This window comes from Vigna angularis, chromosome 7 (genome assembly GCF_016808095.1).
Source record: "Vigna angularis cultivar LongXiaoDou No.4 chromosome 7, ASM1680809v1, whole genome shotgun sequence".
Classification (NCBI taxonomy): domain Eukaryota; kingdom Viridiplantae; phylum Streptophyta; class Magnoliopsida; order Fabales; family Fabaceae; genus Vigna; species Vigna angularis.
In genome coordinates, this window is record NC_068976.1 from 4066425 (window position 1) to 4080966 (window position 14542).

Consider the following 14542-nt stretch of genomic DNA (forward strand, 5'->3'; position numbering starts at 1 on the left):
ATGTTGACGTTGTTAGCTCACCCTTACATTTGTGGTGATAATTTTCACCTGTGATGATCGTATTTATAGGAGAGCAAATGATGTTACAGAGATTATTGTCGATGATGTTGATGTCGTGTAGATCAAGAGGCGAGTGAGGAGTTATTTTCGAGGTTTCAAACCTTATTTCTTTTAAATAAATTTTGTTAAGGAGTTTTAATATGATCTTCCGAGTTGTATTGAGATTGATTATTATATTCGCGAGTTTTAATAATAAATTTTAAATATTTTCACTATATTGTGATGGTATCAGAGTTTTGTTTATCTTAATTAAAAAAATATCATTATCACTAGTGCAGAAAAGGCTTTTAACGTATGTTATTTTGTTCTTTTAACGTCTGATCCTGACCTGACATCTTTGTGAGAGATGTTAATGGGACGTCGAACAACACAGGTCAGACGTCCATATAAATGTCAGACAATATATATCAGACGTCTTCATAGACGTCTGACTGGGTGATAGCTGACGTCTAAGCCGTTGGAACGTGGGTAGCCACTATAAGCCATTGGACGTCTGTATGTGCACTAACAGACGTCAATAGACATCAGACAATACCATAACAGACGTCTACTGGGTGTTTTTTTTTTAAATTAATTTATTTTTGCAATAAAATCATACCTAAAAAATAGAAAATTGTCCCAAAGCAGTATAATATGATATATATATATATATATATATATATATATATATATATATACGTTTCAAGTTAACAAAGTACTAAAAAACGATCCAAACCTAAACTATCAAAAGTTAAAGTTAAACTAAATGTAAATGTTCAACAACAATAACAAATCTTCCTAGGTACATATTTGGAGAAGATAAGTTGCCCACTCTTGTCTTATCTTCTTAATTGCGTCCTCTAGTATAGGAGATGTACTCTTGAAGCGCTATAAAATGAAGAAAGATTCATTATATTTGCATATGTTCAAAGATGAATTTTATTTTTAATGTATTGAAGGTAAGAATCATTACCTCAATCCAGTCATCTATAATGACAGCTCGAATGATGGTTTTAATCCAAGACATCACATAGTAGCCACATTCCATGAATCTAGCTGATTGTTACCCTAAAATGAAAAACTAAATAGTCAAGCATTTATATCATTCAATAACATAGAAAATTTTATTAATCTTATCCATAAACTCCAACGTACATGTTATAGCAAATTATGAAAATTAGTTTTCCTAAACTGTCCAATCGGACAATTCAAAATTTAATAGAAACGATTAAAAGATTAATCGTTTGTGTTAAATTTCAAATGGGAACTAAGTTTCACTCAATGATTTGATACTTATAATCTAACATGCATTTCATAATAACACAACAAAACTTTATCACATGCATATTCAAAAGCCAATAACATGCATACCTAAAAGCCAATGACATGCATACGCAAAAGCCAATAACATGCATACACAAAAGCCAATAACATGCATATATCCAAAAGCCAATAACATACAAATCCAAAAGTTAATAACATGAATATCCAAAAGCCAATAACATGCATATCTAAAAGCCAATAACATGCAATTCCAAAAGCCAATAACATGCATACCCAAAAGCCAATAACATGCATGCACAAAAACTTTTAAACAAGAATGCTAACCTTCTTAATAAATTAAAAACGTAGTGGAGGTAAATGGAGGAGTGCAAAACGCAAGAAATCGCCGCCAAAGAATGTCGCCCAAGGACACGAGCAAAACTGCACCAAAACCCAACGAAAACGCATTTTAATCGGTTCAAATGAAAGATAATTCATCATAGAGTAATGTAATCAGAGTAAAATTAATTTTAAACGGTGCAAAAGTTTGAAAATGAACCTGAAAATCGTAGCCCGTGGAGAGAAAACTCGAGGAAGATGATGAATAGTGAGTGTGCGTAACTACTGCCTCGCGCACGGGTTTGGTAATAGCAAACCATTAGACGTCGGCTCCCCCCCTAGCTGACGTCTAAATGGCTTTATACGTCTTCACCCCTACCTAGCCGACGTTTATAGCATTTAAAAATTAATTTTGTGCACACTTTAGACGACCGGGATGGGGTGGCCGACGTCTAATCCCTATTTAGATGTAGGGGCTGGCCGACAAACGCCTAATGGCAATTGAACAGTCACTTTTCACAACCCATTTGGCGTTCGGGGAAGGGCGGCCGATGTTTAAATAGCCTATAGATGTCGGAGTGGTGGGATTGAACGTCTAAATGGCGTCAAAAAGTAACTTTTTGGATTTTGGGCTGACCCTTTAGGCGTCTGATATGGGTGGCTAACGTCTAAATAGACTACAGACGTCAACCCCCCTGCACCCCTACGTCTATTACGAATAAATAATTATTTTTTTTACTTTTTCGTATCTTTTTGGCGTCCATTTAGGGGGAGCTGACGTGTATGAGTATTTAGACGTCGGTGCCCCCCTCCCCATAGCCGACGTCTAAATACTTGTTCTGATTATCAAAATGTCACCGGTCATTTTTTACGTTGGATATTCGGGGGTCGGGCGTCTAAACGGTGACGTGAAAGGCCTTTTCTACATGTGACATCCTAAATTAAGATGTTACAAGGAAAGTCCTTTGATACAACCTTGGACTGATTTAGGATCTTTAGGGTTCGAACCTTGTTGGAAATTTGGAAAAATACTAAAAAGGTGGACAATATTTTAGAAACATCAATATATTGAGCTATAGAACTCCAATTGAGGTGATTCTAAAACAAGGTGAAAATTCACATTCTGGACATCAATCTAGGCTCAAGAATCACTTCATTGGGCACGTAGAATGAAATATATGACCATGAGATAAACTTAGACAAAAATATGAAAGGTGGAAGGAAAGAACCACATTTCCAAAGGAGACAACACACAAAGGATGGGAAAGTCCTTTAATACAACAAGGGGTTCTTGAATCACTCAAGAACTTAGGAGAATCACTTTCACTAAGATAAAAGAAATAAAACTCTAATATTTCTACATAAAACTTCATTTCATACTTTTTCATTGATGAAAATGATTCAGCTTGTGTAAAAGCTTTAACAATTAGAATTGCAAACGATCATTAATTTCAATTACATTCCACTTAAACTAATAATGATCTAACTACTTAATGGTTGATTATAACTGAAGTTGTGACAACCAAAAGTCACCTAAAAGAAATAAAACTCAATCTACCACTTAACTAGCCACTAATCACGAACACGTACAGAAGATGGAAACATTGCATAAGAGCTCGGCATAATAGAAGCTCGGCATCATAGTAGCCTAGTAGAAATCATAATAGTCTGATGGCATAAAAGCTCGACAACATTGAAACTCGGTACCATGGAGCTCAATATAACTTCCAGTTTGGATTCACATCAATGTCTCCAACCTTCAATCTTTAAAGTATTCATCCTTCTCCTCGATACTCGTCCTTCGTAAAAGGAAAGGAAGTTGTGCCTACAAAGACATTCTGATGCTTAAGCCAACCTCTCACGTCAACAAAGTAATAAATATGAAATTAATGATATAGTAAATAAAATGCCTCGACGATTATGTCATTTACAATACTATTTATTGTGGGTTGGGCTTTTACCTAGGTGGGCCTAGGCTTGGGCATTTACCTTAGTAGAGCGAGTGTGTTTGATCATATCCTGGTAACAATTGTAGAGTAATCGGTACTCCGTAGATATTAGTTCTGATAAATCAAAAGGTATTGATCAAGTCGTCTAATAGTAGTCACTTACAGTACAGACTAGACACGTTTAGTTAGGTGTAGGCATTTCGGACATATTTGGTTATAAATTATGTTGCATCGTCCAAGGATAATACCAATATTGGTATGACAGAGGGGTACTTAGCCATATATAATATACAAATCATATGTTATACTAATATATAAAATAAATTCTTACAAATTTTATTATGCTTAGTTTAACTAAAGGCCTAATTACTAGCTTGGTCCCCATTTTGGTGGAAAAGTTTCAAGTCAGTCTCCTCTTTTAGAAAAGTTTCAATTGTATCAAAAGAATGCTTCAATTAGGTCCTTTTAAAAAAAAGACTAACGATGTTAACGACATATCATGCGTCAATTTGTGGTTTTTAAAATTTTTAAAAATATTTTTGCATAATTTTTTGTTGTCATGTGTTAGTCCTTGGTGTGCATGTGGCATTGTTAGTGTCAGAAATTGATTTCAATTTAATTCATATTTTCTCAAAATGGAGTAGTATTGTCTCTTTACAAATTGAGACTAAATTTATTATTTGTATAGAGGTTAGATGATATTTTTATTTAAAATGACTTTTTAACATATTACATTATTATATGTTATTAATTCATGTTTTGTTAATCTATGTTTTTTTATAAGATTAAAACTAATTAAGTATAAATATTTTAGAAAAAAAATTAAGTATTTAAAACTAATATATTGTTAATCCATGTTTTTTATAATAATAAACTAATTAATACCATTTATACAAATAATAAATTTGATACTTTTTTAATTGGGACTAAATTTATTATATGTATAAATATTATACTAATATTTATATTAAAATTTAGTGGTTGAAGTTATGATTAACAAAACATAGGTTAATTATATACAATAATGTAATATGTTGAAAAATCATTTTTAATAAAAATATATCAGTATAACATTTACACAAATAACAAATTTGGTCTGAATTTGAAAAGGAACAATATGTTCTATTTTAAGAAAAAAAAACTAAGACTAAATTGAATCCAAGAGACATATATAGGAACTAAATTAAAATCAAGATAAAAACACTTAACATTAAGACTAACGTGTGACATGTCACACTAGAGACCTCACACATGACAACAAAAATTTTTGTAAAAAGAAATTTAAAAACACATAGATTGACAAGTTGCATTTTGTGGCATGTTGTTAACGTTGATAGTATTTTTTTTAAGATGATCTAATTGAAACATTTTTTTAAAAGTTAAGATGCAATTAATATTTTTTGAAAGCCAATACCAACTTAAAACTTTTCCATCAAAAGTGAGAATCAAACAAATAATTAAACCTTATTTGAATAATCATGGTTTAATTAAGCATACTATTGTCTAAAATACAAAATCTTAAATGGTTTTAAACAAAATTATAATTCTACTGAACAAAAACAAAACACATGTGATGGAAACTCATTTAGGGAATTTCATTCAAAGGAGTACCAACTTAAGTTAAGGCTAAGAAAGGAAAGTTGAATAATGACTTTTAAAGGTTCTTTCTTAATTTCCTTTCTCTAAGTCTTAGAGAGATTCTTTTTAATATGCTTATATGTGTTTTGAAGGATCCAATAAAGCTAGGAGGTCATGAACCAACCAGAAATGAAATCATCTAGTCAAAGGAAGCAAAAGAATCAAGAAAAGACAAAATTCTGGTTAGCTTCCGGATTGGGAAGATTGGCTTCCGGATTAGAAGTGTGAAGGAATTTGCCTTCCAGATTGAAGAAGTGGCCTAGCCAAAAACCTGACAAGCCTAGCCACTACAATAAGTGTTTTTCACATGTGTGGTTTCTGACCTGGTCTAAAGCAGGGGTTGCGTAATTTGTTTAAGGGCGCCTATTGCACGATTTTAATTTGAATTTGGGAGGGAATTTGGGCCAGAAGGATGGCTCATCTTTACCTATAAATAAGAGAGCCATCTCTTTGTATTTTCTCACTTTTGAGTGTAATGAAATGTTGTAGAATTTGTTCCAGCCTCTTATACTCTTCAGTCACTTGAGAATTCCGAATTCTCTCACTCTCCTTTAGCTTCCTTCCTTAGTAGGAAGGCCTTCTGAGCTTGGAGGCATCATACACAAATCATACATTCATCCAAACTTTCATCAAACACCTTCTATGCATCCATTTCATTACACCATTTTTCATTGCGTTGTGCATATGTTTTGGAGCTTCTTCTTGCGTGCTTAATGCTAGGAGAGGGTTCCATCAAGTGGCATCATGAGCTTAGGTCTTCCACGCACAAGGAGCTAAGCTATTTCCTCCATTTTCTATTTCATTTCTGCATTCTGTTGTTCTTTCTGTTTCAGATTTGCAGCTTTTGTTTTGAATTTCTTTTGAGTTTGTTTTGCTATTTCCAGTCATTGTTGTTGTGTTTCCATTGTGTAATCATGTTTATCTTTCATTTTAAAGGGTGAATCTTCTTTTCTTGAGTCATTTGCATCCTTATCTTTCAATTTCAAGTTTGTCATAAGTCATGCGCACATTCTGATGCAGTTTTAATTAGAGCTGTCAAAATGGGTCATAACTCGCGGACCAACCTGGTCCACCACGGGTTTGAGCCGGATTGGGTTTGAAAACATTGTATCTTTTTTATGCCGGTCAAATTTCAACCCGGCTCATTTAAACCCGGCTCATGCGGGTTGAACCCGTGGTGGGCCGGGTTGGCCCACCAACCCACCTACCTAATTTTATTTTATTAAAATTTAAATTTAATTTTATAAAAAATATTTATTATTTTGTTTTTGCTTGAAAAAATTATTTAAATTCCTTATTTTCAAAATTAATTAAACACCCATGTTGGAAGTGAAATTTGGGAGTGAAATTTGTTTAGATTTGAATTATAGAAAGTTTTTAATTTTTTTTATTTAAAAAAAATGTAATTAAGTGAGCTAGTGAGCCAACCCATTTACCCACCAACCCGTGGTGGGTTGGGTCGGGTTCAAATTTTTCTGGCTCGCAAATTTACACTTTCTTGAGTCAATTAGATCACTGTTCCAGCTTTTGATTCTATTAAAACTGATTTTGGTGGTGAGCTGGTGTATTTTACTGCATATTTGACTATTGCAAGGTCTGATTTCAGTTGGTGTTGTTTCTGTGATGTTTAAATTGATGTTTGAAAGTTGATAGCACTGTTCATTTGGTCAAATTTTAGCCTATATGCAGATTTGGTCTTTAAACCATCACTTTTTGAGTTAAAAGGGAAGTGAACCAGTGATTTTGAGTTTTAAACAGTTTCTGAGTTGTTTAAGAGTTTGGACACACTTAAAATCATTAAGCAAAGTTGTTTGGTCACTCACATGAGTTGTTGAATCACTTCCACTTGTTTTTGGGTTTAAAACCACCATTTCAGTCCACTTTTTTTGGTGCAGATTTTAATTTCTAGCCATTGTTTGCTTATTTTCTTTGCTCAAATTCATTTCTGGATTGGTAAAAGTTGGTTCAATGATTGAAAATGAAAATAAATTATCAAAAGAAGAATAATCAAGGGATAAAAAGCTTATAGAACCATTCAAATCCAGTTTAGAGGCCCTAAAACTCAAAAACTCAAAATCTGAATTTCATTGGGGCATTTTATCAAACACCTTTGCAAAATATCAAACAATTTGGGTCTGGATGGATTTTAATTTTCTTGCTTTCTTAATCCATTCTACCACCTTTCTTAGGTTCATTTTGTGTGCCTAATATTGTTCAATACCTATTGATAATTGATGTTCCATTTTTTGGCCTCTCAAGTTGTCCAATCCAAGTCACATTCTAGTGTTGTTTAGTGACCATTTCTGGTGCAGTTTTTGATCTGGTTTGGTGCTAATTTTGTGTGAAATTATGGTGTTCTGAAGACTTTGTGGTGCAGTCCAGTTTTAGAAACCTTTTCCAACTAAGGTGGCATCTTAGAAAGTGGAGAAGGAGCAGAATTTGTGAATTCAAAGGGGTTGTCCAGCAAGCAAAAGTGTGAAATTTTGGCAACTTCACTAGCTAAATTTTGATATACAAGCCAAACAGTTGAGTGATGGTGAGATTGAGTGCATATCATCCAAAAGAAATTTGTTAGTGGAGTGAAAAACACCTGAAACAGTTTAGAAGTGAGATTTGAGTGGTTGCACCTAAAGCTAAGCTACCTTTGCTGAGAAAATGAGTAATCAGTTTTAAGCTATTACAATGTTTTTTTATATTGGTTATTGTCACTGCATCTAACCCCTCTTCTATTTGTTGATTAAGCTGATTAAGGCAATTGTGAAACTGAACAAAAGGATATTCTGTAATGATTGTAGTAGTGCAATAATAGTTGTTTAATAATTTTTTTGTCAAATTAAAATACCACTGAACTGAACTCTTTTAAGAAGCTTTATTTCAATCAATGTGGTGAACTGATTCTCATTAGCATGACACACTGTTTGATCAATTTGGCTAAATTAGAAACTACACTCAACCAAATTTTTTCGAAGTGACCACTGCACTTAATTCATTGTTGTATCTACTGGATTATGGTATGTTGTAGATGTGCAGAATTAATGGGGAACTACTTGTATAAGCCAGCAGCCACAGTTTCACAAGATCTTTGAGCTAAGCAATCTGCAGATCATCAAGCCTATATCTGTTTGCATCTCCATGGTTGAATACAAGTTGTTCCAGTGCAGAAAACTTGTTTTGTAGTAGCTAGTTTTGGTCTACTAGATTGAATCACCAATGTATAAGAGTTGAATGATCAAAACAAGTAAGGAGGCAGCTGGACAAGTTCAAGCAGTGCAGATATGGAGCAGCATAGCAGTGTAGCTTGATCCTCTTGGAATTTTAAATTTGTAATTTGTTTCCATTTTAATTTTCATTTGTTTTCTTGTAAAAGGCCATTAAGACCAAGTGTGTTTGGAAGAGTCCTTGGTGCTATCTCCAATCTTGGAAATTTTCTTTGCTTGCTTTGATAGTAGATGGTGAGTGTGTCTTTTTAGCCAAAGCTACAAGCCTCACCTAGGATTTCCTTTGTTTTATTTTCACACTCTAGGCTTTTGTTCCATTAGCAGTCTAGGTGTTTTGTCTTTCATTTTGACTGTTTGAGTCCATTTTTAAATTCAATAGTGAATCTTACTTTGAAAATGGTCAAGTAAGTAACCTTAGACATTCTGGCTAGGTAAGACTTGGTATTTAAGCGGCCTTTGGTTACCTCTCTTACCTGGGAATTGTCTCTTGGTAAAATCTTAAACCTTTTCAAACTAAGAATCCACTTTTGAAATTAAAAAGATGTCTAAGGAAAACATGATCACCAAGAGAGGAATAGAAATGAGTGAGCTTAAGGTCTTGTTTTCCCAATACATGAAAAATCAAAATGAAGGTGAACAAAAAGAAAGATGGAAGGATGAAAGGTGCAACCAAGCTAGGAAAGATATTCCATTCTTTGGTAGGGACATTAGTGCTTTAACATACTTAGCTTGAGAAAGAAAAATTGATAAAAATATATCATTTTCTTGCTAGAGATAGTGAGTCCTCTGCTCTTAACATATATCTTTCTAGATTAGAAGAACATGCAAGTGAGTGGTGGGATGAAAGGCAATATAGGGTTAATAAAGGTAGACAATCCTTCATTCATAATTGATATGAATTAAAATCTTGCATGAAAAGAAAGTTTGTGCCTCCAACTATTAAGAGAAACCTAGAACTAATGAAAGATAGTATTCAAGAGGGAAAATATTTCTTGAAAGTTTAAATGATCATGGTTTCCTTCGTAGAGAAATAGAATTTGGAGCAAGACTTAAAGAGCTTAAGGATAAGAAAATAGAAAGAGAGATTAAGAGAAGAGAGGAAGAGAAAGATGAAGAGACAAGAGAAAAAGAGATATAAGAGGAAGAAAGAAGACAAAAAGAGAGGAGGGAAGAACAGAGAAGAGAAGAAGAAAGAAGAAAAGAAAGAGAGAGAAGAAAAGAGAGAAGAGAGCAAAAGAGAGTAGAAGAAGAAAATAAATTGCTACTGATGGCAACTTCTACTCCTACAATTACAGAGGAACCCAAAAGGGAAGCTTTCCAATCCTTTAATTCTTCTCCAGTTATCTTTAAGTCTTTGAATGATAACTTCTCTTTTAAACTAATCGCCATACCAATTTTCATTATACTACCCTCTTCGAAGGATACAAGGAACTCAAGATAAAAGAAAGTGACTTGTGAATTAGGACTTTCAAATTTCCTTAAAACTATAAAATAAAATATAGAAAGTCCATATTCTAAAGTTACTTCTAAAAAAGAATTCTTTCTTGGATTGATACTAATTGGAGATATATTTGATGCTTATTGTAAGTATATTTTTGATCCACTAGGAAAGCAATAAACCAAATTTGTACTTCTTTATATCTTTCTGATTTCAGGACAAATCGTTTTTCAAGAGGGAGGGTATGATGAAAACCCATTTAGGAAATTCCATTCAAAGGAGTATCAACTTAAGTTAAGGCTAAGAAAGGAAAGTTGAAGAAAGACTTTTAAAGGCTCTTAATTTCCTTTTTTAGGAGATTCTTTTTAATATGCTTATATGTGTTTTGTAGGATCCAATAACGCTAGGAGGTCATGAACCAACCAGAAATGAAGTCATCTAGTCAAAGGAAGCAAAAGAATCAAGAAAAGACAAAATTCTGGTTAGCTTTCGCATTGGGAAGATTGGCTTCCGGATTTAAAGTGTGCAGGAATTTGCCTTCCGGAATGAAGAAGTGGCCCAGCCAAAAACCTGACAAGCCCAGCCACTGCGATAAGTGTTTTTCACATGCGTGGTTTCTGACCTGATTTGAAGTAGGGGCTACGTAATCTGTTTAAGGGCACCTATTGCATGATTTTAATTTGAATTTGGGAGGGAATTTGTGCCAAAAGGATGGCTCATCTTTACCTATAAATAAGAGAGTCATCTCTTTGTATTTTCTCACTTTGGAGTGTAATGAAATGTTATAGAATTTGTTCTAGCCTCTTATACTCTTCAGTCACTTGAAAATTTTGAATTCTCTCACTCTCCTCTAGCTTCCTTCCTTAGTAGGAAGGCCTTTTGAGCTTGGAGGCATCATACACACACCATACCTTCATCCAAACTTTCATCAAACACCTTCTATGCATCCATTTCATTGGACCATTTTTCATTCCGTTATGCATCTGTTTTGGAGTTTCTTCTTACGTGCTTAATGGTAGGAGAAGGTTCCATCAACATGTTAAAAAGTTCAAAACTAAATGACTAATTCAAATATTTATTTATATTGATTATAATTAAAATATTTTACACTCAGATTGTATGATGTACTTGATGAGTACTAGGCCATCCGTGTCTTTAACAAGATCATAAACTCAAGGAAATTAAAAAAAAAAGGAGTTCTTGAAGTATTATAAACAAAAGGATGGCAATTGAAATTACATGAAAAAAATAAGAATGATTCACTAATTGAAAACAAGCAATTAAAAATAAAGAAAAAAAAGCAAATTTCCAATAAGATAGAAAATGAACATGAGGAAGAAATGAAAGAAATTGGTGAATAGGAACATAATTATTGTTCCTCGTTTTGTTATTTGCAGTTTGGAAACTGAGAAATTTACACTATGTTGTCTTCTAGTGAAACCCATTCATTAAATAGTTTCAAACTTCTTTTCTCCATAATGTCTTGATGGATAACAAATAATAACCTCCTTTTAACAAATTTTCCATGTATTTTGTAATTAGCATCCCTCTTTTAACAAATAATAAACTCTTTCTCACACATCACTTTTAGCTCGTCGTACCACTCCCATGTCCATCCACTTCCCATGGATAAAAATATAATTTCTTTAACACATTTATAAATAGACTACATATCTCATCCTTAATATTTCCAATTTAATTTAAATTGATGCCATCCTTAAAACATCAACGTCCGTATAATTATATAGAATATTAATTAGATTCATTCTAATATTAACCATGTTGGAATTTAGCTATATTGCATTTACTTTTACTTTAATTATAATAACCTATAACTAGAGTAAATAAATAGCCTAAAACTAAATAAAACAGTATCAACATAAACTTTCATAGTCGATAAATCCAAACTTGAAAACTTTACAAAGGAGGGGGTTTTCACGCGAAATAAGAAAGAAAAAAATTAATGACATTTATTTATTCGTTGAAATGAGTTAAGGGCATGTAAACGATCCTTGTTAGGAGTGTTTAGACAAGGATTTTGAATTCCCATGCGAAAGGGCATTCGTAATTGATTCAATCACGGGTTGTTTTGAAGGTGGTGGTGATGAGGATCATCGTGATGTTCAGGTGCAGGAGGAGTTGCTGCTACTTCAACAATGCCGCTAGAAGTAGTTTCGTCTGCTCCAGGTGGAGACGATGATTTGGCATGCACACCATGCACACCGTGACCAACTTTCTCACTCTTTTTGATTTCTTCATCGATATGCACGTTATCTTCAACGGTTACCACCACTGTGTTTTGTCCGAAGGGACCAGGCACGATGGTTTCCTGTACCCTTTTCTGCTCATCAAAGTGAATCACTTCCTTTCCTTGCGTCTTCTTCTTCCTCCTCTGAACGCAGCAGAAGAGAGCAAAAGCCACCATTGTGAGCAACAAGAGGCCACCCAATGAGACCACCACCACTATTATCACTGTTGGGTTGCTTGGAGAGGGTGGAGGAGGTACAAGAGGGGCAGGAGGAGGAAGTGGGGGAGGACGAACCGGTCGAGGTGGTGGCGGGGGAGAAGGACGAATGGGACTAGGTGGCGGCGGTGGGCGCACCTTTGGAGGTGGAGGAGAAAAAGGCTTGGGTGGTGGTGGTGACCGTAATGGCGGTGGTGGCGATCTAGAAGGTGGAGGAGGAGGAAATGAACGCGGTGGTGGTGGAGTGTTGAAGAAGGGTGAAGGTGGTGGTGGTGGTGGAGGAGTGGAGGGTTGAAAGGGTGGAGGAGGGAAACGTGGGTAGGTAAAGTTGTTGGGTTGAGTTGAAGCCATTTTGGTTTTGTTTAAGGTTGTTTGTAATGTCTATGAATTGATGTTTTCGAAAGATGGGTTTTTTAGTGTTATTTGAGAGTGGATTTATAAGAAAAATGTTGGGTATGAAGCTATGTGGAATCATATGTTTAGTAACTTGACTCGCATGCGAAGTTTTGTTAGGGTTTGTTTGTAGTGGAAAACACCTCTCTATGGTTTTACTTAGCTTCTTTGACTTGTGTTGCTTCCTCTTCTTTCTTTTTCTTTTTTTGTTTGAAAAGATGTGTTAACTGTGCTGAGAGTGATGATTGATAGTTTACTTTGGATGAAATTTTTATTGTGTAGTTTAATTTAAAAAAAAAAGAAATGGAGTTAGAATTATCTTAAAGTGTAGTTTAATTTTTAAAAAAAAAGAAATGTATTTAACTTGGTGAGTACCTTTTCTTAATTTTCATAGATGGGTGGTTTGATTTCAATAAGAATTTTTTAAAACCAATTACCTGGCATATTATTTTAATATCAACAGTAGTTGTAGGGTTAAACACTCTTAAATACACTTTCGAATGAATTCTCGGTTTTATAATGTACTTCCTTTCATGTCTCCTAAAGTTTTGTATTCATCATAAATTGTAAGGTAAAAAATATATTCTTACTTACTACACTTAAATAAAAAATAAAAAATTATATAATACTCATTGATATTTGGCGACAAGTGTTAAATTTAATAAAAATAAGAAGCTTCCTTTGATAAATTCATGGTTAGATATATCAAACTTTAGATTGTTTCAAAAAAATGGTAAGCATTTTGTTGTATTATTTAGTTTAAAGGATAAAATGGTAGAAATGCATTATTGGTTCAGGGCGAAAGGAAAAAGAGAAAAACAGAGAGTAGAAAAGACAAATAAAGTATTCATGTTAAGGATAATTTAGTTTTAAAAAAAAAAAGATTTTTTCAATCAATTGTGTTTTAACTATACTTTGACGTCTTAACTTTATGCATTCAAAATCATGAGAATATATGGTCCTTGGTTATTAGTAAATTAACTTTGATTTTGATTGGGAAACAGAATCCATATACTAGAATGTGTGATGTTTTTACCTTACTTTTTAATAAAAATTGAAGTATTTAAATTGAAATGAGAAGTAATTCTCCCTTTTACGACATCTTTGTTCTCTTCGGAGTCAACCACTTTTTGGATGTGAGTATCATGCTCAATTCAAATCCAAATAAATTAACTGAATTCATATCAATTTATTAGGATAGAATTGATTTGGACTTTCAAAATTAGTTTAAAATTTGTTTTTGAATTCAATTTATAAAACAATTTTGTGAAGGGCTTAAGTTGTTAATTGATTTGAAATGTTGTTATGTTTTATAAAAGAGTTGTTAAGAAGAAATGTTTATAATTTAAAGTTAATTGGAAGTCTCACATAGACTAAAAATAAGATCAATTTATAATATATAAGTGAGTACAAACTTCACCTTAACAAGTATATAATTGTTAATTTTAAATGTTTTTTGGACAGAGATAAAATTAATTGGAAAATATAAAATAATATACAAAATTTTATACTGATTAACTTAAAAGACATAATTCTTTTTTTGTGAATATTATTTTTAGTTTATTCTAGTTACATTAGATTGTATATAGAGGTATTGGGTTGTATAAAGCTTCAAAATAAACATATTGTTTATTGGATTTAGAATCTTGTGCTATTTTTTATAACTTTTGAAAATTGTGGAAGATTTATTGTATTGAAATCTAGTAAATATGATTTTCGTTATTTTAAGCTTAAGCTTTTGTAATTTAGCTTAAACCTAATTGTAGCAACATTTAGGTCCATACATCCAACTAATCAAAGC

At 33.1% G+C, this 14542-nt stretch overlaps 1 protein-coding gene across 1 annotated transcript; it reads right to left on the reverse strand.

Annotated features, from left to right (window-relative positions):
- Positions 1 to 11760: 11760 nt before the first annotated feature.
- Positions 11761 to 12748, reverse strand: LOC108337624 (protein TRACHEARY ELEMENT DIFFERENTIATION-RELATED 7A). The gene has a single exon (XM_017574189.2). The coding sequence runs from the start codon at positions 12697 to 12699 to the stop codon at positions 11962 to 11964; it is 738 nt and encodes a 245-aa protein (XP_017429678.1). The 5' UTR covers positions 12700 to 12748; the 3' UTR covers positions 11761 to 11961.
- Positions 12749 to 14542: the final 1794 nt, after the last annotated feature.